Below are 25,009 nucleotides of genomic sequence, written 5' to 3'. Positions count from 1 at the left end.
CTGCTCAGGAAACTCTCTCTCGGACTCTCGCGACTGCCGTCCCAGCCTCGGCCCAGGTCCAAGGGTTAAGCCCCTCGGGGCTCAGAGAAAGGGGTGCTTCCTGTGGCACACCTGTCCCGGGGGGGCAGGGGATGTGGACCCAGACGGGAGGAGTGGCTGGCGGAGAGGGGCAGGCCTGGGCGTGGGCAGGGGATGGTCTGCAGGGGATGGTCTGCAGGGGACAGTCTGCAGGAGTCGGGCCCAGGGGCGGCCCTGGAAGAAAACTCTGGCATTGACGTGCTGCTACCAGTAGCCCCTCGCTCCCGGGTGGTCCTGTCCGTCCTCAGAGCCAGGGCCCAAGCCTGGGCGACCACCCCCCCCCCCCACCCCGGACACCAGCAGGTGAGTTCAGGGAGGCAGGAGGACGAGGGGGTGGGCTTTCTGGACCCGGTGCCTGGGCAGGCGGGGACGCGGGGCTCAGAGCCTTGGGAAAGCAGCAGTGAGGAGACAGAGGTGGCCACGAGAGTGTACCGAGGGGAACCCAGGCTGTGGTTGGGGAACCACAACAGGCCCCGAGGCCTGTCCAGGCTCTGCCACCTGCTCCTGGCCAGAGACAGCTTTGGAAGGGCAGCTTCCAGAGGCTACTCTGGGGTGGGGACAGGTGTGGCCGTGGCAGAAGACCCGAGAAGCCAAGGCCCAGAGAACAGAACAGCCAGGAGGAGGAGGCACTGGACACAGCGCTCCGAGGCCCAGGGGCAGCCGTGAGGAGGAGCTGGGAGGGTCACTGGACAGCCAGCGCCTCTCCCAGCCTGCCCCACCCCAGGCTGGCCCCCCCTCAGCCTTCAGCCCTCCGCCCCCAGACACCCACCCAGACGCGGCTGGGAAACTGACCCACCCGTCCACTGACCCACCCCCAAGAAAGCAACAGAATCGGCCAAGCACCTCCCCTCCCCACAGTGGTGCAAGGCAGCCCGGGCCTCAGGACGGGACTGGCCAGAGGGAGGGGAGGAGGGCCAGGAGCGGGGCAGGGCCCGAGGACCCTGTCCCGGCCCCTCTCTTCTCCACCGCCCACCACGGCAGAAGTCAGCCAACCGGCCGCACTTTGGTCACTTCTCCCCCCTCGGGTCCTTCGGCCGTGTGCCCTGAGCCTCTCGTGACCCCGCACTCACCACCCGCCCCAGTAAACAGCCTCTCATCGAACAGAAAGAACAGAGGGAGGGGGCAGGGGGGGCCACGACGGGGGTCAGGAAGGGCAGGCACAGGAGCTGCGGCCGGGGTGGCACGGGCCGCTCGGCCCCCCTAGCACAGGGAGACGGGCTGGATGGGCAGCAGGCTCCCGAACTTGAAGTGCTGGATCACGGGGAACTTCTCCAGGCACTGTGAGGGGGGAGGGAAGAGCAGAGGTGAGGGCCGGCTGCGCGGCACCCTGCCGAGGCCTGCTCAGGCCTCCGGGGGACCCCTGGGCACCTCTGGAGGCTCGGACCTGCTCCAGCCTAAAGGTGTCCCAGGACCCCGGAGGAGGTGCAGCCTCAGAGAGAGCGAGCAACTCCTGGTCTGTGGGGAAGGGCAAGGCTTCCTACCTCTTCCTGACCACCCCCTCCCATCCAAAGCCCCCACCCACTCCATGACAGCCGGACCCACCAAATAATGAGAATGAAAGCGAGAGTGTAAGAGAGAGACAGAGAGGGGGAGGGGGGGAGGCAGCCCAAACCCCCGAGGAAGAAGTCACCAAGGGAGGCAGCCAAGGGACGTCGCTTGGCCCAGGGGGTGGGCTGGGACCAGAGGCAAGAAGAACCCTCCAGATCACCGGAGGACGCCCAGCCCACGTCCCCGCTCGGAAGAAGAAGAGCGAGGAAATGGAACACAAGCCTGAGAAGGGTCCAAGGTCCGTTTTCTCCAACTTTCAGTGCTTTGGACTGAAAAAGGCATCTTGGCACTTCGGAGAGAGACAATAAGAGCCAGCTGACAACCCCCCACCCCCAGGGCAATTCCCAGCAGCCCTGTGTGTGGGGCAGTCGACAAGAGCACTGGGTTGGGGGGGGGGTCCTGCTCCCCAAACCCAGCCCACGGGGGCCGCAGCCCCACACCCTGGCACAGGAGGGAAGACAGAGAGGTCGAACGACCTGCCACAGAAGCTGGCTGGGTCCCCAGGCCCCCAGACCCCGGCCCGCCTGTGCCCTCTGCCCTCTGCCCTCTGGCCCAGGCACTGCTTCAGAACCACGGGGCCAGGAGGGGCGGGGCCCAGGCCCCAGCCCCCGGCACACGGGCCCTGGTCACTAGCTCCTCTCACAGAAACCGCCAGAAAGTGGGACAAAACTTACTGTCTCAGAGTGGGGGGAGAAACCCATTCTGTGAACGTGGCCTCTACCTCCAGCTAAGAGGGAGGAGGCAGGCCACCACCCCGGCTCCCTCACCTTAGGGACCAGCGGCAGCAACGAGGGGCCCGGCCAGCTGTCTGTGCTGTGTGCGTGCCGGCGTGGGGGGCCACAAGGACTGGAGGGAGGCCGGGAGGTGAACAGGAAGAGGGAGGATTTTTTGAGCAGCGGAAGAAGGCTGAGGAACCAAGCTCAGTGTGGGGACAGAACCCCAGGCCGCATCCAGGCTCCCCGGCCTGGGGCAGAGCAAGTGGGGAGCAGCAGCTGGGGGTGGCCCCTGGGGGAGGAGCAGCAGATCTGGGCCAGAGGCAAAGCAGCTGCCATTGTGCTTATGTCATGGAGGAAGTGGTGGGAGTTCGCGAGGGGGGGCAGGGCCCTGGAATTCCAGAAAGGGTCAAAGGTCAGCCTGCTTCTAGCTGCAAAAGGCCAGAGGCTCCGGGAGGGGGTGGGGCAGAGTTCTTGCCATTCCGCCCTCAGGGACCCAGAACAAGCTGCCCCAGGCCCCAGCAAAGGTGAGGGGCTGGGCTAAGGCAGAGGCTGCTTGGGGCCATGGAAGCAGATGCTCCAGGTGATGGCAAAAGGGAGCCTCGGGCCAGGCCCTTCCCCCAGCTGCTTGTGCACCCCAGGCCCGCCTCCACACCCAGCGGAGCAAGGCCTCGGCCCGCCCTGACGGAGAACGGTTCTCCACCTGGAGGCCCTTCCGGGCCTGCAGACTCAGGTGGGAGGACGGGCTCTCCGGGCCCCACCCGGGCCCGCCCCCCGCAGGGTCCTGGAAGCATTTGGTCCTTCGGTTCAGAAAGGCCAGGACAGACAGCTTGGAGATGCAGACAGCTGGTTCCAAATTCTGAAGCCACCCAACGTGGGGCCTCCGTGACGGCTCGGGGACAAAACCCCCTTGTCCCCTGACTCTGACAACTCTGGCTGGCAGCACTGGGGCTCACTGAGCCTTCCGGATTCCTAGACCAGTGGGCTTCGCCACACAGACTGAGAACCGGTCTGGAAAGCCAAGCCCTTCCCCTGGGCCTCTGGGAACGGAGCGTGTGATCCCTCGGACTCTCAGGGACTCAAGACCACCAGAGACTCGGCGTCCCTAAAGTCACGGAGCCCCAGGGCTGTCCTACAAAGAAGTCTGGCCGCCGCGCTGCACCCAGCAAGGCCGCGGCTCACACTGCGCCTGCGTGCGCCGGAGCTGGAATTCCCCGCGTGCAGGAAGGGCGCTGTGCTTCCCGCTCCAGCCCCTCCACCTGGTCCCGAGCTGCAGGCAGCGCTGGTCCCTGTCCTTGTGTTCGGCATCCGCAGAAACACCGACAACTGTCACACAGACGGCTGGTCCTCACTGCGCTATCACCTTTGGAACCGACCCAGGGTTCATTTGCTTGCGGAGCAGGTGCAGAGGGGTGGCAGGGTCTCCTGTTCGGCCCTTAGGGGCCCAGGTCAGGATACGTTTAGTTACCCAAGTGAAAACTGAGGGAGGACAGCAGTTTAAGACCCCAAACAGGACAGGCACCCGAGTCCTGCCTGTGATACAGGGGAGGGGGCAGCTGGGGGTGGGGGGAGGCCCTTCGCCCCTCCCCGTGCACTGCGCATGGCACCCCCCTCCCCCCAGAGTGGGGAGGGCTCAACAGGGTGACAGAGCTCCCCAGCAGCATCCACCGAGCGTTGCTCGGGGGCGTCGGGAACAGCAGGACAGCCAGAGGGCAGTGACCCGGTGCGCTCCACGCCGCCGGAGAGCCAGAGGAAGGGGCCGCCGGCTGCCCGGAAGGAGCCCGCGCAGCCCAGGGAAAGCTCCCCTCAGATTAGAGAGGTATGTGGGCTGGAGCCTAAACACAGGATGTGAGGTCCAGAGGAAAAGGACGGGAGGGGGAGGGGCGGAAGGGAAAGAGAGGGCCGGCCGGCCAGTTCCAGCGCCGTTAACCCCTTCGGGGCCACGCAGAGCAGGTGAGGTCGGTCGGAAGCACTTGAACCACCTACCACCCCGCCCCTCTCGCTCCGGCCTCTGCGAAGGGAACCTGAGAAGCCCGGAGACCCTTCACTCCCGGGGAGACGCAGGGCCAAGGGCCAAGGGCCAAGAGAGGCGCCCCACGGACAGTATCTGAGACCCAGTCTGAGGCAGAAAGAGGAGACTCTGGGGACCCATTGCTCCAGAGGAGGGACTTCGCTCACATCTAGGCCCCTTTCTGGCCAAGGTCAAGCAAGTCCACACTGGTCTGCCCAAGATGTGGAAGGAGCTAGCGGAAAGAACGGGGTGGAAAAGAAAGGTCTCCTCTCTACTTGCCAGGGAAAAAGCCACCTCCTTGGCTGGGAGAAGGGTGCCAAGGAGGACAAGGAGAGAGGGCGGGGGCAGCCACTTCCCAGCAGGGGGCGCTCCAGAAACACTGACTGGGGGCAGGCGGGGGCAGGGAGACCACCTTTAGTGGTCATTCAAAAATCCCAGCTCCCACCTGCCCAGCGATCAGACATCCCAGTTTGAGAAGCGCCACCTTGGAAACCGCCTCCAAGGACACAACCCCCCCCAAACACGTCTTCACTTCTGCGCACCCACAGGCGCAGAGCTGCCGGGGACGTCTGCCATTGGACAAGTGGGGAGGGGTCCCCCTGCACCCCGGGCAGCAGCAGGGCCTTGCCTCCCTCCGAGTGCAGAGCTGGGCCTCAGTCCAGGGCTTTCTGACGGCCCACCTCACAGATGGAGACTTTGAGGCCTCAGGGGCCAGAGGTGCTGGCCCGGATTCAGAGAGACACAGTGGCGGCGGGTGGAGGAGCAGCAGCCCCAGGACCAAGGGCCCCAGCCAGCCCGAGCTCACCTCGGCCTTGTACATGCGGATGAGACCCTGGTTCACTTTGGACCAGGTGGGGACCGCACTGATGTTCCACAGCTGGTTGGAGTGCTCTGCAAAGGGGCCCGTCTTCATCTGGAAAAGAGAGTCCACGGCTGGAAAGGCGGGCCACCTGGGAGCCTGTGCTCTGCTCCCCGCGGCAAGGTCAAGTGTGCGTGCCATGTACACAGGCACGCAATGACGCATGCATGCATGCACACACACACCCCCCCCCAGATACCGGAGGCAGGGTCCCTCTTGGCCTGCAAGACCCACTAGGGGTCTTGCATAACCCCCAGTCACCCTCTTTCTTCCATAGCCAAAAAAGGGGTATGTGACTCCTACCCCCCCAAATCTAGCAGTCTCAGAAAAAATACTCTCGGCCCAAATCCTAGTGCATCTCCCACCAACTCGCCAGAGCCCGGGGCGCCCTGACAGCACGGGGACAGCTCGCACTCAGATGAACAGCAGCAGCAGCCCAGACCCCAACTCTCCCAGCCCAGCCCCACACACAGGGTGGGCTCTGCCACGTGACACTTGGTCTGCACCTGCCACTGGCAGAGCTGAAGAGCCGGGGGCGGGGGTGGTTTGGAGGAGGGCCCGACTGCAGACAGACTGGGGGCACCTGCAGCAGGCTCAGGAGGAAGGTCTGTTCGGAAAGCCCTTGACCTGGCCAGGAAGTGTAAAAGGGACGGTCATCACACCAGCGGGAGACAGGCAGGTGCAAGGACAGCTCCGCTCCTGGTCACTCTCTGGTCAAAAACCTGGCCTCTGGGCGGGAAGAAACTGCAGCGAGCCCAGTGGGGTCCCCATGACAGCAGCAGCCACAGCAGCACTGGGACAGGGAAGTCTGTGTGCCTCACCGTGCCCCTCCGACGGCCCGGGGCCAGCAGCTTCGTGCTCAACAAGCAGGTCCCAGTCCCTGCCTCCACACCACCCCTCCCTGGCTGATAAGCAGCACCGAGGCCAGGGGAACATGGTTCAGCACCCTGAGCCCCGGGCTTCAGAAAAAAGAGTGCGAAAGGCAAAATTAGCTGAGCTGGCAAGGAAGCACAGACTTGGACCGTGAGTGTGTGGAAGGTTCCAGAAGATGCTGTTCGTGGAGGCGGGGCTGAGAGGGAGCTACTCCCGGGAGACAGGAGGGTCCGAAGCCCTCTCTGCCTATTGGGCATCACGAGAATAAAGGCCCAGGAGCACATCACCACTGCAGCCGCCACCCAGCCGCCCCCGCCGCGGCCGCTGCCAGGTGGCCCATTCCCGCAGGCCTTCCCGCTCCTTCAGAAAGGGCAGCTCTTCAAACGCTGCCCTTTTACCGGCCATCTCCCTCTCCTGGCTCAAGTCCCCCCAAACCTGTCAACCCCCAGGTTCAATACAGCAGGCTCCCTCCTCCCAGTCGAGGCCACGGGCCAGGGTGCTGGACAGAGACAAATCCACCCTGGCGCTTGCAGGGCCTCTCCTGGGCCAGTCCAGGCACCCAGGATCTCTCCCCTCCTCTAAGGCTCCCTCTCCCAGGAGGGCAGCCAGGCGCCTGGCCTGCAGGAGCCTGGCCTTCCTGGAGCTCCCTCCCTTGTACAGTCCCACTCAAGCAGGCTCCACCCCTAACCTCAAACCCTCCCCTCGCCCCGCCCCTTCCCCAGGCTCCCTGCCCTAGGGGACAGGGGCCTGGCTCCAGCCCTCTCACTTGCTTCCAGGCCCCGAGCTCAGGAGCCGGGGAGCTGCATGAGCAGCTCCCCTTTGGCCAGGGTGCCGGGAGCACACCACTCAGGAGGACCCTGCGGGCGTCCCCCCACTGCAGCAGCGCCGGGGGCCTGCTCGGCGAGGGTGCCCGGTGGATGCTGGGAAGCCTCACCCACTAAGGGCCTGGGAGAGGAGCGCCAAAAGGTCCCTCTGAACTGCTGACAGAGCCAGGGGGAGGCCTGAGCTCCAGGGCCGCAGTGGCCCTGCCCCCACCCGTGAAAAAGCCAGAGATGCTCTTTCTCTAGGGGAGCTGCCCCCCTCACACCCCCTAGGCCTTCAGTGCCCCAAGGTCTCCCCAAGTTGCAAAGGAGACTGCAACTCTGGGGAAGGAAAACAGATGAGGGGGAAAAAGGAATGGGCACGAGAAAACAAAAAAAAATTAGCTCACTCTAGCCACAAAGGGAGAAGAGAAAGAGCGAGAACCAGCGAGCGAGCTGCAGTCCCGCAGTGACCCCAGGGGAATCGTGTGAGTCAGAGCAGCCATGTTGAGCAGGAAATTACTCACAGACGCTGCGTTCCTGCCTCTCCACTCCCAGGAGAATCGGCCTTTTGTAAATGGTTCCTCTGTCAGTAACTGAGGGGGATGGGGCGGGGGTGGGGGAGGCTCTGCACAGCGCCTTCCTGTCAGCTCCTTCCCTTCCAGCTGAAATCTGATCCCTCCCTTCCCAAAACTCCAAATTTAGAAGCCAGATTGAAACTGAAATTCTTTTCCTGCCTGCCTTGGGCTCTTAAAGGCGCCAGGGCTGCATTTCCTGCGGCAGCAGAAGCTCTTCCAGGTGGGTCCCTCTTCTGGGAGGCCCAGGGCTACCAGGGCACGTCCCAGGCTGGCTCCCCAGCCCCGCGAGAGCCCAGCGGGAGGAGAAGCTCGGCTTCATTTCCAGCTTGCTCTGCTGCACCCAGCCGCCCGAGCCCTCGTGATCCCCAGGGCTACAGAGGGAGCCCCGCCCCCTTCCAGGCCACAGCACGCAGAACTGCACACCCACCTCCGGGCCTGCCTGCCCGCCCGTGTCCGGCCCTGGGGCTCCCTCTGTCGGAGCGGGCCAGGCCAGGCCCTCACTCTCCATCAGGAGCTGCAGGTCGCTGGCCTCAGGTGGAAGGGGGCAGGGGTTGGAGGTACCCTAGATGCTGCAATCAGCAGCCAGGTCAGGTGGGCAGAAGGGGGCCCTCACTACAGTCACCTCAGCCTTGAGGCACGCCCCTCCTAGACAAATGTTGACCACCGTACGGAAACAGCTAGACCCCAAGTGAAAAGCAGGCCTTGCCCAGAGGGTGTGGAGCAACTGAGAAGTCTAGGGCCTCTCCCCAGTTAAATGGCAACCAAAACCTTCTCCACGTTCAACGTTCTTTTACTGCCACCTTGTGGCCACTGTGGGATTTTTTTCTCTAGCAGAGGAACTGGATCCCAAACTTTGGGAAAGCTTTTGGGTTTTTATACCAGCATAACCAACCAACCAAACAAAAATATAAAGTTTTAACCAGGAGTCGATTCCCGTATTCCCTGAGGCCGGGCATGGCCTTCCTCCTTGCTAGTTACTGACCGGGACCCAGACGATTGGCCCACCACCAGGGGGAGCCAGAACAATTCAGCCTTTTACCCTCCAAGAGAGCCCAGTCACAGCTCAGCATAACACGTGCACCCCTTCACCCCTCCTTGCTCCTCCAGCTCCTCCTGGGGTTCCCCGGGGCTCCACAGACCCCTGCATTCCACTCTGGAGTGAGTAGTGGGGCTGGCGCCTACAGCAGTGAGCCAGGCTGCCCCGGAGCCCTTCCGACCCTGGGCCCGCCGCACCGCTGAAGGCGGCAGATCTCTGCGGACGAAGCGGTGGCCGCCCACCCATCAGTCCCGGGTCCATTTGCTGACTTGGAAAAAACACGTCATTCCCCTCTGGCCTCTGGAGTTTGGCAGAAGCCTGGACCGAATGCTGACCGGGAGGAGCCTGGAGCTACAGCTGCGTTAGTAACCAGGCTCCACCCTCCCAGCCCCATCCTCAGCGGACTCAGAATGGGCAGGCAGGCAACCGCGCCCACAGGCAGGGGTGCACGGGTGTGCCAGGGACGGCACTGGGGCCGGTAGACACGCATGCGGGCATTAGGAAAGAAAACAGGGCCCTCCCGAGACAGAGCCAGGGCATCCTCCGAAAGTCTGCGGGGAACAGGTACGAGGCAGGAAGGATGAGAGGCCGCCTCCTGGCAGAAAAGCCCTGAGAGCAATGGGCCCCTGACCTTCACGTACAGTCACCTGAAACGTGTGATTAAGGACAGGTTTCTGGCTCTCCAGCCCCAACATTCTGATTCAGAAAGCTGGTGTGGGGCCCAGGAACATGTGTTTGAACAAGCTCCCCAGATGACCTTGAGGTCCAAGGCTGCACTGTGGGAGACTGGTTAAATGAAGATGCAGGGAGGGCTGGGGTCCAGGCCTGCTTGTTTTCACCTGTGACCCTTCCCCTGGCCCATGTTCGCAGACCCTGACCAAACCATGTCCCTTCGGAGAAATCTGTCCTGCCATCCACTGCAAAGCCCCTCCATCTCTTGAGATGGCCCGTCCTACACAGCCACACATGCAGAGCTCCACAGGCTGCACCCCGCCTGCAGGATGCTGACCCCGCCCACCGTGCAGACCTGCTGCGTCAGTCACAGGCCAGCCGGTGAGTGGGCTCAGTCCCTCAGCCCCGGTAGGAGGCCCAGACCACCGGTCTGGAGGAGGAGATCCTGGGTGATCAGAGGCTGACGCAACCTTTCAGGGAGGCCTGGTGGGGCTTCCTTTCCAACAACCTGCCTCCTGGGACCAGCCCTGCTGCCTTTGGGCAGCAGCTCTGGCCCCTCTGTCCAAAGCCTCAGCTCCCTTCAGCCTGGGGCTGTCCCCGGCCCGCCCTCACCCCTCACCCCTCACCCCTCACCTCCGTGATGAACAGGATGCACTCCAGGAACATGTAGTCCTTGTGGTTCTCGTTCACGGCCTTCTCGTCCACGAAGTGCCTGGGCTCCAGACACGGGTGGTCTGGGAACAGCAGGGAGCCGGGGCTCAGGACCGGGTGCTCACGCCACTGGGCACCTCGGCCCACGTGGCCCACACCCACCCAGGGCCACAGTCCCGCCTGTGCACCCTGGACACCGGACCCCACAGGAGCAATGAGGAGTCTCGTGCGTGTGCGTATTCTAGCGTGCCAACCTTCGCCTCGGCCCCGAGTCTCTGCAGCGGGGTAAGAGCAGCACCCGCCCTGCAGGGCTGCTGAAGACCTGCTGGCCATCATGAGCACGGAAAGGCGCCCGGCATGGCGCCTGCCCGGTGCGTTAGGAGACAGTTCCCAGGGTCACTGAGAAGCTCCAGGGAGGCAGCCCCCACCCCACGCACTTAGAGCAATGCTCGGCACAGAGCGTGCATTCGACAGTGGTCACTTATTAACGTTATCGCATAGTCTGTCACACCTATGTCGGAGCAGACGTCATCCCTCGCCCATGGCAGCTTGCTCATGGGAAAGTGGGGGGAGTGGGCCCACTCTTGCAAGGGGCCCACTGCCCAGCACTTGGTGGCAGCTCCCGGATGGGCCCTTGCACATGGCTCTGTAGTGACAGTAGATGACGGTGGTCACTGAGTCAAAGAGCCCCTGATTTTCAGCATAAAACCCCACAGGCTGCTGCCAGGAGCTGGGGTGTGTCTCACGCCGGTCCACTGTGAGTCTGGTGAGGGCCCCTGCTCACTTCCCATCGTCTTGGAGGGCCTCCGCCCCCGCCTGCCCCCGCCTGCCCCCGCCTTCCCAGCTTGCACACAGCAGAAGGCCAGCAAGCAGCCTCCGCCTATAGCCAGTCTAGTGCCTGATTCACCGGCTGTTATTGTCTGGGCAGGAGGAGGAGGAAAGAGGGACGGGGACAGAGGAAGCCGGGGAGCGGGGACACAGAACGTGCTCTGAGGGTGGAGGGGCGCACGCCCCACCTCAGTACCTATGAGCTGCGAGCTGCCCCAGATGAAGGGCAGAAACTGGAAGTCGTCCAGGCCCCACACTCCCTGGCTGCCTGCGGGCTCCATCCTGTATGTCTTCTGAAGTTTCCGCATCACCTCAAGGTACCTGCACAGGAGCGGGGGAGGGAGGAGAGGTAGCAAAGGTAAAAGAACAGCTTCAGCCCTTCTGCCACTGGGAGCACAGGGGGGCTGGAAGGGACCACCTGAGAGCGTCGCTGGTCTGTCTCGGCGAAGACCTACCGCACCACTCACGTCAGCCAGTGCTCTGCACACGGCTGCCGCCCTCCCCCGCATCGGTCTCCCTTCCGCCCAGGAGTGTGCGGGACACCCGGGAAGGGGCGTCGGCACCATCGACCCCCCGCCATGTAAGAGCCTGGGTGGGAGCCTCGGCCTCTCTGCCTCGGGCTTGCCAGTGTCGTGAGGGGCTGCGTCCCAGTCGCCCCGGAGCCCCTGCATGGTGGCACTGTCAACGCGGTGGTGGTGGAAACACACCTGCGCTCCAGGTGGTTTGGGCGGTGAGGGGCGCAGGTCAGAGCCTGACTACCGGGGTTCACCGGGCTGTGTGACCTCAGTGAGCAGACCCCGAGTCTCTGGCTCGGCGTCCCCATCTATAAAATGGAAATGACAGCTGCTACTTTCTAGGGTTGTGCTGAGAAGCGGCCATTCGCCGGCACGAGGACGTGTTGTGAGGAACGCGCTGCTACTGTGTCGTCGTGCGGACGTCACAGAGCGCACTGCGATGAACCTGCGCGTGAGCTGTGGGTACAGCACTTAGCCACGCCTCCACGTGGTGAACACCACGGAGGCATCAGCAGTCGTTACGTAACATTCCCTTCACTTGCTAGTCCTTGAACCTGAAGCTGTTAGAAGTGCGAGTGGACAGCCCATCCACAGCCGGAGCCTGACTGGGCCAGGATAAGAGCACCCTGTGCTCCCCACCCCACCGGCAGTCGCCCCCTGCCCCGCCCCCACTCACCGATTGAACACCTTGAAGACAATAGCTATCTGGTCGTCCACCCGGAGCACCCCGATCTTGCAGAGACAGCAGAGGAAGGCAGCGAAGGCTGCTTCGTGTCCTGGGGGGGAGAACAGCCGAGGTCGACAACCTTCCAGAAAAGGAGTGGGGCTGTTCCTGGCCTCCCCAGGGTCCAAGTCACTGACACCTGCCTCCCCAAGAAGGTGGGCAGCACGGGGGTCACGGGGACTCTGCCCTCCCAGGAAGACCTCGGCCCTTTTAAGGGCCACCAGCACTATCATTCTACTCCCACCAGGCCCGGAAGCAGGCGCGAACCTTTTATTCTGCAGGTCTGACCCCCAAGCCCACCCTGTTCACTGAGCACCTCCCACCGGGCGGCCGCTGTCTGTGTCAGGCCGCAGGGACACGGCCGCAGGGAAACGGCCCCGGCCCGAACTCAAGAGTTCAGGACAGGCATCAACACACAGTCACATCCAGGGCCCCAGCTCTGCGGGAGGGTGGGGTGATAACCGCAGGCTGTTCCGGAGGCGCCTGACATAAGGGCTCAAGAAGGTTTCCCTAAGGAAACGGTATTTAATCTGGAGTCGGAGATACAAGTAAGAGTCAGCACGGCACACGGTGGGGAAAGCAGAGAGAGCACGCCAGACAGCACGGATGGCACGTGCAAAGGCCGTGAGGCGGGGACACGCGAAGTCTGAGGGGCCCCGAGGCTGGCTCGGCCGAGGCAGAGACCACGAGGTGCGGCTGGGGCCCGACGGGCCACAACGGCCGCAGTGGACAGCTTAGCCTTCGTCCTCAGAGCAATGGGAGCCACCGAAGGCTTCTCAGCGGGTCACGCTCTAAGCGTGGTCACACCCCAGGGCGAAGGCCCCCTTCTCCCTTCCCCGGGCACGTCAGATAGGAGTGGTCAGCAGCACAGAGAACGCTGGCTGGGCTTCGGACCGAGTCCACAGTTCAGCACCACAGAGGGAGGGGGGTGGAGAGTATTTTCCGTGACATCCTGTCCTGCTTCTGTAGGCCAGTCCCTCCAGGGGCCTGGAAAGCTCGTGACCCGTTACTGTCCCCTGCACAATTCCCATCATGACCAGCCAGGACCCAGGCCACCCTCATTCGGGGGTGACCATCACTCTCACACACCTGAGAGCAACCGAGGGAGGAAAAACCCACCCCCGCTAACCCGACCACTCTCCCGTCTAGGGTCTCACCGTTAGCCTTCGTCAAAGCCCCACCCGTGAAAGCATCAAAACACTTGCTAAACCTGTTCCCTAGCAACGGGGGAGCTGACACAAGGCTTTCCCGAGCCGCAGGTCCAGGGGGCCCTTCCCCAGGCCTGCCTCTGCAGACCCAGAGAACACCCCCGGCTGAGGTGCCCGCCTGCTCCCTCACCTGGAGAGCGCAGGGACACAGCGGGTGTGGCCAAGGGCAAAGGGCCCGGGGTGAGGGCGGCCACGATGCTGCCAGAGGCCACCAAGCTCTTTCATTCCTCGAGGCTTCTGTGAGCAGTTGCCTTGAGATACAGTAAGTGCGCAGTGCACCCTTCCGGTGATGACGGTAGTAAGCTCAGACCGTCTACGGAAAGAGCAGGAATCACAGGAGCGCTGCTCATGTGGCAGCACTCAGGGCATCAGCTCCCCCTGGTGGATGCAGCGAGAGCCGCAGGAGCAGCTCCAAGGCTCTTTGCGCTCAGCAGCGCTGCTCCCCAGCTGGCCCAGACAGGCAGCTTGCTCTGGGCTTCCAGGAGACAACCTGGAAGCAAAAGGAAGCAGCCCAAGAAAAGGATGCTGTGAAGCCAAGTGCATGCCGGGAACGGCAGGTACCTGTGCCGTAGTCGATGCGTGTCGAGTTCCCCACTGACTCCTTTAGGTAAACAGCCACCTCAGGCACAGCAGCTGCCAGATGGGTGGGGACCACTGCGGCCACCAAGTTTTCTGCTTCCTGATAACACAAGAGACACAAAGTGGTGGCAGCAGATTATGCAGCATCCTGGTAAGCGAGCGCCCAGGGGCAGCGTCTGGCTGGGGCCCAGACCGCTGGGCCAGGCAGCCCGGCTCCCTGCTGGGGCCAGTCACAGAAGGAAGAGGAGGGAGGGCATTTATTCTCACACAACAGAGACCACCCCGGGGTGGCTTTTTATCTGCTGACCCTTCCTCCTAGCGACAAGGTTCTAAGGTTCTGGGGGCAAGACAACAGGGACCTGAAGCCATCCAACTCTCCCATCTGGTAACTCATCGACATCCCCACGGATGTCACCTTTCTTCGCACTGCCAGCAAGAGTCTGTGCCACGTGTCCACCGACAGACACGCACGAGGAAGTCCACAGCAGCGCTGTTGACAGCAGCCAGAACGTGGAAACGACCCACAACTGAAACGCCCGCCGACAGAAGAATCGACAGGCTGTGCCGTGTCCACACGGTGGAATGTTATGCAGCGATGAAAAAGCCACTGCTGTGCACAACCACGCGGATGAATCACAGTCATAACACTGAGTAAAAGAAGCCACACGTTTATATGAAGTTCACAAAAAAGGCAAAAACTATCTATGAGACAGAAATCAAGAGCTGGGGAGACATCGACTAGAAGGGTGCACGAGGGTACTGCTTAAATGCTGGAATGTTCTACAGCTTATTATGGGTGGTGGGTACAAGGGTGAAACACATTATACAGCTATAATATGTCAGCTTTCAATTATTACTCCATAAAAACCTTTAAAAAAAAACAACTTGAGCCCATGTGCCATCCTAGGAGCCAGAGGCAGCCCAGGCCACTCTTCAGGGAAGAGAGCGTTCCGCTGTGTCCCTTAATTCCTCTCTGCCCCATGTGATGACACGGGGCCAGGAAGTGAGGACCCGAGTCCCACTAAGTTTGGTCTGTGGACACGCGGCATGAGGATCTCCCGGAGACCCAGTGGAAACTGGGGTGCACAGACTCCGCTCTGACCCACCGACTCCACTTTTCTAAGGATGGGGTCGCAATCCTGCATTTTGTTTACTTGTCTGCTTTGCTTGGAATAGGTATAGCTTTCGTGTGATTCAAAAACAAACACATCGTAAAAGGAATGCATTAAGAAGTCCCAACCCACCCCTGTCCCCACCCATGCTCCTCTTCCCTGCCCTCGAAAAGAAACTTCAGCTCTATTTGCCTTTTGTGTAACCTTCCATTGCAGGTGTTTCTCTATGCAAATCAAGCAATACAAACATATCTTTTCATTTCTCCCTCTTTTTAACCAAAAGGCAGCTTGCAATGTGCACCGCAGCTGCTCTTCGACCTGACAGTGGATCTCGGAGTCCCTTCCCTGAGTCCCCAGTCGGACTCCTTATTCCTCCCCGCAGCTGCAGAGTGCTCCGTGCGGGACGGCCGTGACCTCACTGATGCCCTGCAGACGGACGCCCGGGTGTCTGCAGCAGTTGCTCGTACACACTGTGCGGAGGGCTCTGCATCCACGTGAGGAGGGATCCGCATCCGACTCCCAGAAGATGGTTAAACGCATTTGTGCTTTTGGTAAACGGAGCTGCCCCCTGAACGAGCGCCCGGTGCCCCTGACGTGCCTGCAGGCTGCCCGTGGCCCAGCCCCAGGCTTGTCTGTAGCGGCCTCACCTCGTCGAGCCTGGCGTACCAGGTCCTGTAGGCCTTGTTCCCGAAGCGAGACGGCTGGTCCACTGGAGGAGTCTCGTCAATCCACCTGTCCAGCGTGTTGAGAAGGGCGACCAGTTTCTCGATGGCCTGCGGGGGCAAAATAGAGGTGGCCAAGCCGGAATGACCAGTGCCCCAAACCAGAGCCACAGAGAGAAGTCCCAGCTGTTGCTGAACAAGGACCTCAAGGCGTGGTGCTGACTGGCACCCCCTTCCTTCCCAACCATCCTGAATGCGAAAAAAGCCAGGGGAGCACAGTGTGCCCTGCAGGAAGGGACAGGCCCTGGGCCGAAGGGACAGTGTGGCCTCGGCAGCTGGGCCCCTCGCTAGCCCAGAGGAGGTGCGGGACGAGCGTGAACGGCAGCCCGGACCTTCTTCGGTGGAACTGGTGGGGCCCTCTGGTTAGCGCACAACCGTGCCCTCACCACAGAGAACGGGCGTGTGCAACGCAGGACACGAAAACGACCAGCGACCCTGCCACCCAGAAGTAAATGCTACTGCATTTTAACCTGCTCTTCAGCTTCGTCTCTTTCTAGAGCTTTCTAATGCTTATCATAGTGACGATTTTGAGGGCGGCTGGACCTGGACTCAAATCCCAGCTAAAGCACCGTTAAGCTGCTGCCAGGCCTCGGGCCAGCGGCTTCACCGCTCCGCGCCCGCTGCTGCGCCTCCAGAACGGCGGACGACAAGCGCCTCTCGGGGCTCCGCGAGGGCCCCTGGATAACGATCCAGGACGGAGGCCTAGCGCAGCGCCTGGCACAGGGTGACGGGCAGGGCTCCACGCAGACTCCAGACACGGGTCAGGGGCACACGCTGCTTTGCAGCCACTGTTTCCTCGTGAACCTCGCCGCACACCAACATGGAAACACATTCTACGACAGCCTCTGATCAGTGACCAGGGTGTCACTGCTCCAGTGGACTACACACATACCGAACCCCTTCCTGTCACACGCGTGGGTCACTCCCAGCTGTCCGCGCCCACAAACCACACCGCGGAAGACTACCTGGCGACTCGCGCTCTGCGGCAACGCCGGGCCAGAGGCGCGGATGGGAGGGGTGCTCTGTGGGGCCGCGGGCGTCTGCGGCCCCGACCTTCCCCACAGGAGGCGGGGGCTGAGTGGGACTGGTGTCACAGGCCAGGACAACATTGGCACCCGACACGTTCCTCAGCAAGGAAACCAGGCGAGGCTGTCTGCCCACCCGCAGGTCTGCGAGGAGGCGAGGAGCGGGTCCCTGTGGACGTGGCTCACAGAGAGGGGCCTCTGGAGACACCGGGAGGCTCGGGCCGGCCCGCTGCACAGGACACTCGAAGGCAGGCGGCCCTGGGAGGAGGGGCCCTGCCGAGAGGCGGATCGGGCCCGCGTCCCCTGGGCCCAGCTGGCCTGAGGGGCGCCCAGGAGCTCCTGGCACCGGCAGGGACTGGCAGGGTGGTGCCACAGGAAAAGCGGTGACGGGGAGCACAAGGCCTGGCCACCGGCCGTGCACAGCCGCTTCCCAAGAGCTACGCAGGTACCTGGGGCGGCGGGGAGCGGGTTCGAGCCAATGGTGCGCGTGCTGGCCAGCGCCCCCGCGGCTCGGCTCCAGGAGGCACAAGTCACACAGCTGTCCTGTAAGAGGTGCCTCCTGCCACTGTGCGGCATGACCATGGCCTCCCCTCCCGTCCCCTGTGCTTGGGGCCTGGGAGGAGGGGAAAGAATGCCTGTGGAGGGGAGAGCTCCTTCAGACTGGCTGAAGCGGAGGGTCAGGGCGACATGCCCTTGCCTGCTGAAGTGTGACAGAGATGACGCCAGAGCCTGGCTCTGTGAAGAACCAGGTCACCAGGGACACTGATGAGGACAGAGCAGACCCACCCCTGCAGAGCAGCTGCGCGTGGGAGGGCGGTGCAACAGTCCTGGCCCAGGACGCTCAGCAAGGCACATCCAGTCCAGAGACGTCGGCCTTTGGTGACAAGGAGCTGAGGGGGATCAAGGAGGCGCTCCCTCCCTGCAGTGGCCAGGCCCCAGCTGCTAGCTCGGCAGGGCCGATGAATAATTAAAAGGCTCCTAGCAATTCGTTCTGCAGGGGATTTTTAAATTGGGGGGGGGGCAGGCAGACTCTGTGGTCTTGGCTAGTCGGGGGGAGAGTTAGAGGAGAGGGAACCGTGGGCCGGAACCCGAAAGCACAAAGAACACCTTGACCTACACTCCTTCTCCCGAATCCAGGCTTCCCTTTTGGATTTCACGAACGAGTAAAATTTGCTCCAAAATTTTACTTACCAATTTTTTATTTTGCCCTCATTTAAAAAATAAAACAGAGCAACAAAAAATAAGCCTCCCATCTACTACCATCTTTATTCCACAAAAGTTAAGAATTCTAACCCCCAAAGAGAAGGACAGACATAACCGCAAACGAAGGAGAGCCTTCCGAACCTGGGCCCGGCCCCCGCGTCGCCCTTGCCGTAGGCCGTCTGCGTGCCACCGCCCGAAGGAGGCCGCTGTGCCCTCGCCCCAGCTGCAGCTGCCGCGCCCGCAGCAGGAGACCCACGCTGCCCCGGGCAGAAGACAGCCCCGTAGGCCACGTGCTGTGCGCCATGCCCCCTGCTGTCCCTGCCAGTGCGGGCAGAAGCTGAGAGACCTAGTCCCCTCTGTCCCCTGAGAAAGGAGCACCGCACTGGCCCAGTGCCAGGATGTGCCCCAGCTCTGGGGGAGCCTCGGCTGGAGCAATAACACTACTGGAAATTAGAACTGCAACACGGCTCCTGTTACCAATGGCTAATAGTGATGGCGGTCATCCAGTGCTTGCCAGGAACGGTGCAAACACACCCTACATGCGGGATCTAGCAAACCCTCCCCGGGGGCCATAAGGAGGTCTGTGGCTCTTCCCACTCTACAGATGAGGACACAGAGGGTCACAGGGGACAAGGCCACTCAGGCCAGAGGTGAGAGGCCATCAAAACCCAGTCACCTGACTCCAGAACCCGAGCACTTAACCACGCAGCGTCACACCCTCGGGCCAACGAAGGGACCTGCGAGGGGTCTGGCAGCGCAGCACCTGCTGGGTAATGACGACACTCCCCTCTCACGAGCCCTGCCCACCACACCCCCGAGGCCGCTGAGCACAGCCGAGCACCCCTTGCTGCAGGCTCAAGGAGGAGCCCTCCCTCCCACCACCCCAGAGCACGGCGTGGGCCTCACAGGAACTCAGGAGGTCGCTGGCGGGCCAGCTCCCAAGAGAAGACTGACAATCCCTCGCACGGGCCTGGCTCCCCACAGTGACAGAAGAGGGCCTTGGCCATCCGCCAACCAGCCAGGGCTCAGGAATACGCAGGCCGATGGGGTAACACGAGCCTCAGGATGGTGGAGAGACTGCGTGCACGAGCAGAGCCAGGCCTCACCCACCGGCCAAGGCTACGGCCAGAGCACCGGGTGAGACAAGGCGCGGGGAGAGGCTCTCAGGCCCTGGCGTCTCAGAGAAGAGGCTCAAGGTGGTTGTGGACCCACTGGGACAGGAATCCAAAAGGCCACTGGAGGCCTGGGACCCAGCCCGGGAAGACGGCAGCCAGCAGAGCAAACAGCTGCAGGACCACACCTTCCCACGGGTATCGGGCTGCCACAGCTAGCTCCCGCCCTCCCTCCACAAACAAGCCTGTCGCTGAAACAGAGCCAAGCGCACCCAGGGAGCAGGGCGCCCTCCACCTCAGCACTCCCACTTCCAGGGACGGAGCCTTGGGGAACAGCGCCCGCAGACCCGGGTGCGAGGGTGCTCAGGGCAGCCGTGCTCAGGGCAGGCGCCTGGAAGTCTAGGCGGGGGCTGTTTAAACGGGACGAGGGCTGGCTCCGGGAGGCAGCCGTCCGCAGGGCAGGACAGCAAGGGCTCTCGGGGCAGGGCGGGGGCACCCCCCACACCACTAAGGTCGGGGACGCGGCGGGGCAGAGCGAGAGGGCAGCTTTTCCGCTAACGTTACACACGTTTCTATCAGGAATCTCTGCGGCGAGCATTCCTTTATGGTCTTCTTGTGTGATCTCTTTTGATTTAAAAACAAATAAAGACATTAAGGAGCAAAAATGCATGCCGTTTATATGCTGTAAAATGGCATATTTACCTGGACCACAATTTTCTACTCAGAGATTTTTTTTAAAAGATTAGAAATACAGACACCAAAACGTCACAAGTGTCTGGGGATCTTGTTTCTGCAGCGCCCTGCGGTGGGGAGCGAGCCCCTTGTGGCTCTGGAGCCCCTCTCGGACAGGCCTCCCCGCAGCACCCCCCCGCCGGGCCTACCTCCGAGACTTTGTACTCCAGGGTCAGCTTCTTCCCCTTCACGCCTTCGTTGAGGGTGAGGATGAATCCGATGTAGTCGGCATAGGCCTGCCAGACGGGGTGGGGGGAAGGAAGGGGGACGTGGAAAGGGCGGTCAGACCCCCGCTCTTCACACCCCAGCCGGCCCCCGGCTCCGCCCAGTCACCGAATCGCTGCAAGCCGCCGACTCCCACCCCAGCGGCAGGAGCAGCGGAAGATAACGCCAAGTACCCCACCCAGACCCTCTGTCCAACTCCAGGGCGAGCCCGTGACCCCTGGGCCTCCAGCCAGAGCTTGCCGCGTGCTCACTGTCGCTACCAGCTGTCTGCACAACAACCCATGAGCCAGACACTATCCCTGTCCCCATTCTACAGAGGGGGGAACCAAGGCTGCGGGAGCAGTAACTTGCCCAAAGTCTCCTAAGACCAAGGACTCATCAGATGGGGAGCAGGACCCAGACAACCACACTCCGAAGCACAGTGGCCGAGCACCTGACCATTGTACTACATCGCCAGGAGTCCCAGGGAACCGTGAAGGGTCCCTCCGCTGGTCATCTTCCAGATGGTTCCCCACCACACTGGCCAGGCCATCTGCCTGCGGTGCAGGTACCTGCTCCCGAGAAAAGAAACTGTTTCCTGCCCACGGCCCGGTGGGAATGAGGGTCACACAGCAGGCCCAGCGGGTCGCCCACAGCAACTCTCCCCCCGCAGGGCCGGTCTGAGCCCTCCTCCTGTCTACAGCCACTGTCCGGTCACCCCTGCGACTACACCAGGATGCAAGAAGGGAAGCAGCACGGGGCAGCGTCACCCTCCACGGTCCCTGCGCCCACATGGGTCCAGGTCTCTTGGTGACTAAAACTCAGGACACTCTTTTATGAACATGACTGCGTGCAAAGTCTCTGCTGACGTCATCTCCATCATCATCGTCATCCTCACAGCAGTAACAAACACACCTGACGTGCAGTGAGGCTCACCGCGCGCCTGCACTGGGCCAGGTGCTTTCTGGGCTTTCAATCACTGAAGCCTCCCAAGGACCCCGCCTTACAGCGGAGGGGGCCAGGGCGCGGCCAGGCTGGACGGCACGCCTAAGTCACAAGGGGAGAAAGCGGTGGCCCCGGGCTTCGAGCCCTGCCCCCTCTGCCCCTGAGCCTGCGCTCCTGCGGCTGCACTCTGCGGCCTAGTGCGACACTGGGGCCACCGCACAGAGTCCCTTGCCCGGCCGCAGCAGGGCCGTGCCCTTCGCCGCTGAGCTCCAGGGTGCATCGGAGGCTCCTAGCAGGTATCATCCCACACGCAGGTCAGGAGAGAAAGTGACCAGCGCTTCCCCCAAGTGCGGGCGGCTGGGGCGCAGCCGGCAAACTCTGCCTGAGAAGGGCCGGATGGCCAGCGCTCAGGCTCCACGGGCCACACGGCCTGGTTCACACGCTCTCCACTCTGCCCTCACAGTGCGGGGGTGGCCACAGATAACAGATAAAGGAAAGAGCGTGGCTGGGTTCCAGTAACACTGAATTTACAATAACAGGGAGAGCCACCTTAGGCCAGCAGGCAATACCTGCCGACCTGTGGCCTAGACTAGCGGCCCCGCCTGCCGGGACCGCCGAGCCTGCCCCCGCCTGCAGCGACACTCCCCACGGCAGCCGACCAGGCGAGGCGCAGGCACCCGGCTGGAGCCGGACCCAAGCCCTTCCCTAGGAATTTGAAATTGGCTCCTTTTCCCCAGGCACGGTCTTTCCACCGCCTGACCACAGCCCGGGAGAGACAAGCTGCTGTCTTCCGCCCACCGGGGGCCTGGCAGCGCAGAAAGCCGGTCCACCCCCAGTGCTCTGGGCCCCAGATCCCTGGGCTTTTAGGCTCAGCCACTTCCCTGGCCAAGGCTTTCACGTGACAACCTCTTCTCCCTTTGATACACTGGGTCCCCAACTTGCTGCTCGCTGTCACCAAAAACCACAGCAACACGCTCCCATCACTTAGGCACTCGTGCGCCGTCCAGGGGTGACGGGCTATGAGGCCGGGAGCACAGGTCTCCAGGATTGCCCTGGCCCCGGTGCTCAGGGCCTGGCGTGCTGCCCCCAAAGGGGAGGGACAGTCATCTCCCCTGTCACCTCTCTCCCTAGCTTCCAAGTGCTCCAAGGGCAAGAAGGGTCAGGAACGCACAGCCCATCGCTCCTAGAAAACCACTGTCTTTGACAAAACCCAAGTTTCTCCTCCCAGCTCTGACCCTACCGTGTAGACCCCACTGGTACCTGAGAGCGCTTCCATTTGCCCATGTCTGGGACCGTGTGGATCTCTTTTTTTGGAATGATGAAGTTCTGGGTGGCTGGAGGGACATCCTCCGAAGAATCTTGACAAAGAAAATGAAAAAGCACACAGATAAATAGAATTCCGCCCCCCTCGACACACGCACATTTTTAAACCAAGCCTCCGACACCCAAGCCCTAGTGCAAGCCCGACTCGGCCTCCTGGGGCAGAGCGCTGGCTTGTCACGCCAAACCCACGGGCCTCCCGCCTCCCTTCTTCTGCAAGGAGAGTGAGGTGGAGGGGGTGCCAGGAGGCCTGGAGCCCTACGGAGCAGCACAGAGAGTCTGAGATCAGGGCAAGGCAAACCTCTGCCTCGTTCAGAATGCAAACCAGGGCCCCAGAGAGGCCAGAAACCCTCCCCCTCCTCCCACCTGTTCTGCAAGCCCTGTTCCCAGAACCCAAAATGGAGACCCTCTACTGTCGGTAAATTGCTACTTTAAATAAGACGCTAAATAAAAAGCTTGGTAGGTCAGACTGACAACCTCACTACACGGTTTTTACTGGAAAACGTGTTCCATGTTCCAAATAATCAACGTGCAAATGTTCTTTGAACACAACCCTTTTGTAAATTGGAGAGAACCGTTCCCTGCCAGGGGACAGCCCTCCTGCCATTTCGTCACAGAGGAAAACCTCCAGGGCAAAGGCTACCCTATAGGTAGCAATGACGACAAATCTTTGATGAAGCACACAGGTTACCAGAACATAAATTCCTCGATTTGGAAAAAAGAAGCCTTCAAACGCAGGACTGTGGTAAATGAAGTCAGACCCAGCCTTTCCAGCACCAGATTCCGCCTCCAACAATGGGGCCACCAGACCACTGGACCCCCTAAAACCTCTCAGTGTGAGACGGAAACATCCAGAGTTTTAGACGTGTTCCTCAATAACCCGGAGAGGCCCTGGCTGCTGTGGCTCAGTGGACTGAGCACCGGCCTGCAAACCAAAGAGTCGCCAGTTCCATTCCCACTCAGGGCACACACCTGGGCTGTGGGCCAGGTCTCCAGTAGGGGGCGTGGGAGAGGCAGCCACACACTGATGTTTCTCTCCCTCTCTTCTTCCCTCCCCCCCCTCCAAAAACAAATGAAATCTTTAGCCCAGAGAGTATAATGTATTAAGTGGAAGCAGTCCATTTGTTCGACTTGTACCCCCCTTGGAAAGGATAACACCTCTCCAAACTGGTGGAGCTGCCGCGTCCCAGGGGTGGCCCACGCCACCCTCACCACACACACTACAGCTCGGTGACGAAGGTCGAGTAGCCCCATTTTAAGGAAGAAAATAACGGGATAAGAAAGAAATGAACAGGGTCCCAAAGGTTCTTGCCGGGCAGAGCCAGGTCTGCGTGCCCCCAAAACCCAAGGCTTTCGCCACCGCGCCGTGTGAGTGGAGGAGCTCCCTCCACTGGTCCCAGCACGTCCTACCTCCGACTTCAGAGACGGGCCGCCCCCACCCACCCAGGGAAGCACGGTCTTCCAGGCCGCAGCTGCCCCCCACCTCCGAGCCCTCCTCCCTGTCCGGGCCCAGGCTCCCCGCCCCCCCCCCCAGACCCTGGGCTCCCCTCCCTCCATCAGAGGCACAGCTCACTGGGAATCCCGGCGGCCCCCTATCTGCTGACGTCACTACCAGACCGCTAAGGGGACACGCGTGCAAGTTTTGTACTTAATGAAATCAACACCTGGCTTCGCCCGCCCAGGGATCACCAAATGTGAGACAGGGCAGAACGAAGAGCCAAGGTTTCCCTGTTCTTTCTTTCTTTCTTTTTAAAAATGTTGTATTGTTTATGCCATTAGAGGTGCCACAATCCCCCCCGCCGCGCCCCCCCCCAATGCTTTCAAAGCACCGGCTGTGTTTCGCCAACCTAATTTGCTCCTGACACAATCTTTCAAGTTTCCGTAGCCCAAGCGGGGAAGAGGGGGTCAGCAGCCTTCCTGCTCTCCGGGTCTCAGGTCTCTCTACGAACCCTTCCCTGGCACCTCCACCCCGGATAGTTGAGACGAACTACAAACAGGCCGCTGCGTAAACACAAGTTACAAAGGGTGATGCCAGAGACAGACTCTCTCATCTCCTTGCACAACCGGCCTTTTTAAATTAGGGGTTTAGACGACCAAGGGCAGTTTCTCCCAATTAAGCCTCAACCACCGAAACTGCTGAGGCCGGCCTCCCGAAGCGGGCTGCGAGGGGCGCGCAGGGCGCGGAGGCGGTGCGGGGTGGGGGGGCGGGCAGGCAGAGGCCGAGCCCCGCGGAGCGCCCCCGGCCCCTGCGCAGGGTCTCAAGAAGGCGGCCCCCGTCCTCGGCGTCTTCCTCGCCGCATCAAGAGCTGACTCCTGCACGCGCAGCCCAGACGTGGGAAAGGCCTCCGCGTCTGGCCAGGGGGCTGGCCCACCCGACCCCTCGGGCAGGCCGGGCTCCCCGGTGCCGGGTTTGCGCCCCACCCACCAGGCCCCCCGTTCCCGCCCTCCCCGCAGGGCCCCTCAGCTCCAGCCCCTGGCGTTCCTCCAACGCCCGACCCTCCCCTTCCCCGCCCCCACTGCTGGCACCGCCCCCGCGCCCCCCACCCCGGCCCCGCCGGGCCGGCGCGCCCTACCTGGCGGCGACTGCCGCTCGCCCTCAGCCATCTTCCTCCCTCCAGGAGCGCGTCCTGACGCCTGCAGGCCCCTCACCTTTCACTCCCGCACCCACCCTCCCTTTCCCCGCGCTCAGAGCTTTCTAAAAAGAAATGAGCCCCGGCCGGCTATAACCGAAAACCAAGAATTAAAGTCACCCCAGCGAAGACGGCCGCCATGTCTGTGCGGGGCACGCAGGGCGCATGCCCAGCAACGGCCCGCTCGCCGCGGCAGCGCTCACTGGGAGGCCGCGGCCATGTTGGTGCGGGGCACCCGGGCGCATGCGCCCCAACGGTCCGCTCGCCACCTGACCTGACAACTGCCCGCCGGGCACTGGGCGGGGGGGGGGGGCGCGGCCGCCATGCTTTT

At 62.2% G+C, this 25,009-nt stretch overlaps 1 protein-coding gene across 1 annotated transcript; it reads right to left on the bottom strand.

The window, feature by feature from the left end:
• Nucleotides 1-410: 410 nt before the first annotated feature.
• Nucleotides 411-24,830, bottom strand: PTPA (protein phosphatase 2 phosphatase activator). Its single transcript, XM_045846171.1, has 10 exons — nucleotides 24,622-24,830; nucleotides 21,989-22,086; nucleotides 19,729-19,815; nucleotides 15,433-15,558; nucleotides 13,656-13,773; nucleotides 11,839-11,938; nucleotides 10,844-10,968; nucleotides 9,802-9,902; nucleotides 5,156-5,263; nucleotides 411-1,356 (listed from the first exon to the last, which is right to left on the bottom strand). The coding sequence occupies exons 1-10, from the start codon at nucleotides 24,650-24,652 to the stop codon at nucleotides 1,279-1,281; spliced, it is 972 nt and encodes a 323-aa protein (XP_045702127.1). The 5' UTR covers nucleotides 24,653-24,830; the 3' UTR covers nucleotides 411-1,278.
• Nucleotides 24,831-25,009: the final 179 nt, after the last annotated feature.

The sequence above is a fragment of the Phyllostomus hastatus genome, unplaced genomic scaffold (genome assembly GCF_019186645.2).
Source record: "Phyllostomus hastatus isolate PE091 unplaced genomic scaffold, TTU_PhHast_1.1 phas_contig_495, whole genome shotgun sequence".
Classification (NCBI taxonomy): Eukaryota; Metazoa; Chordata; class Mammalia; order Chiroptera; family Phyllostomidae; genus Phyllostomus; species Phyllostomus hastatus.
The sequence above is the reverse complement of the archived record's forward strand: the minus strand, read 5'-3'. Positions and strand labels throughout refer to the sequence as shown.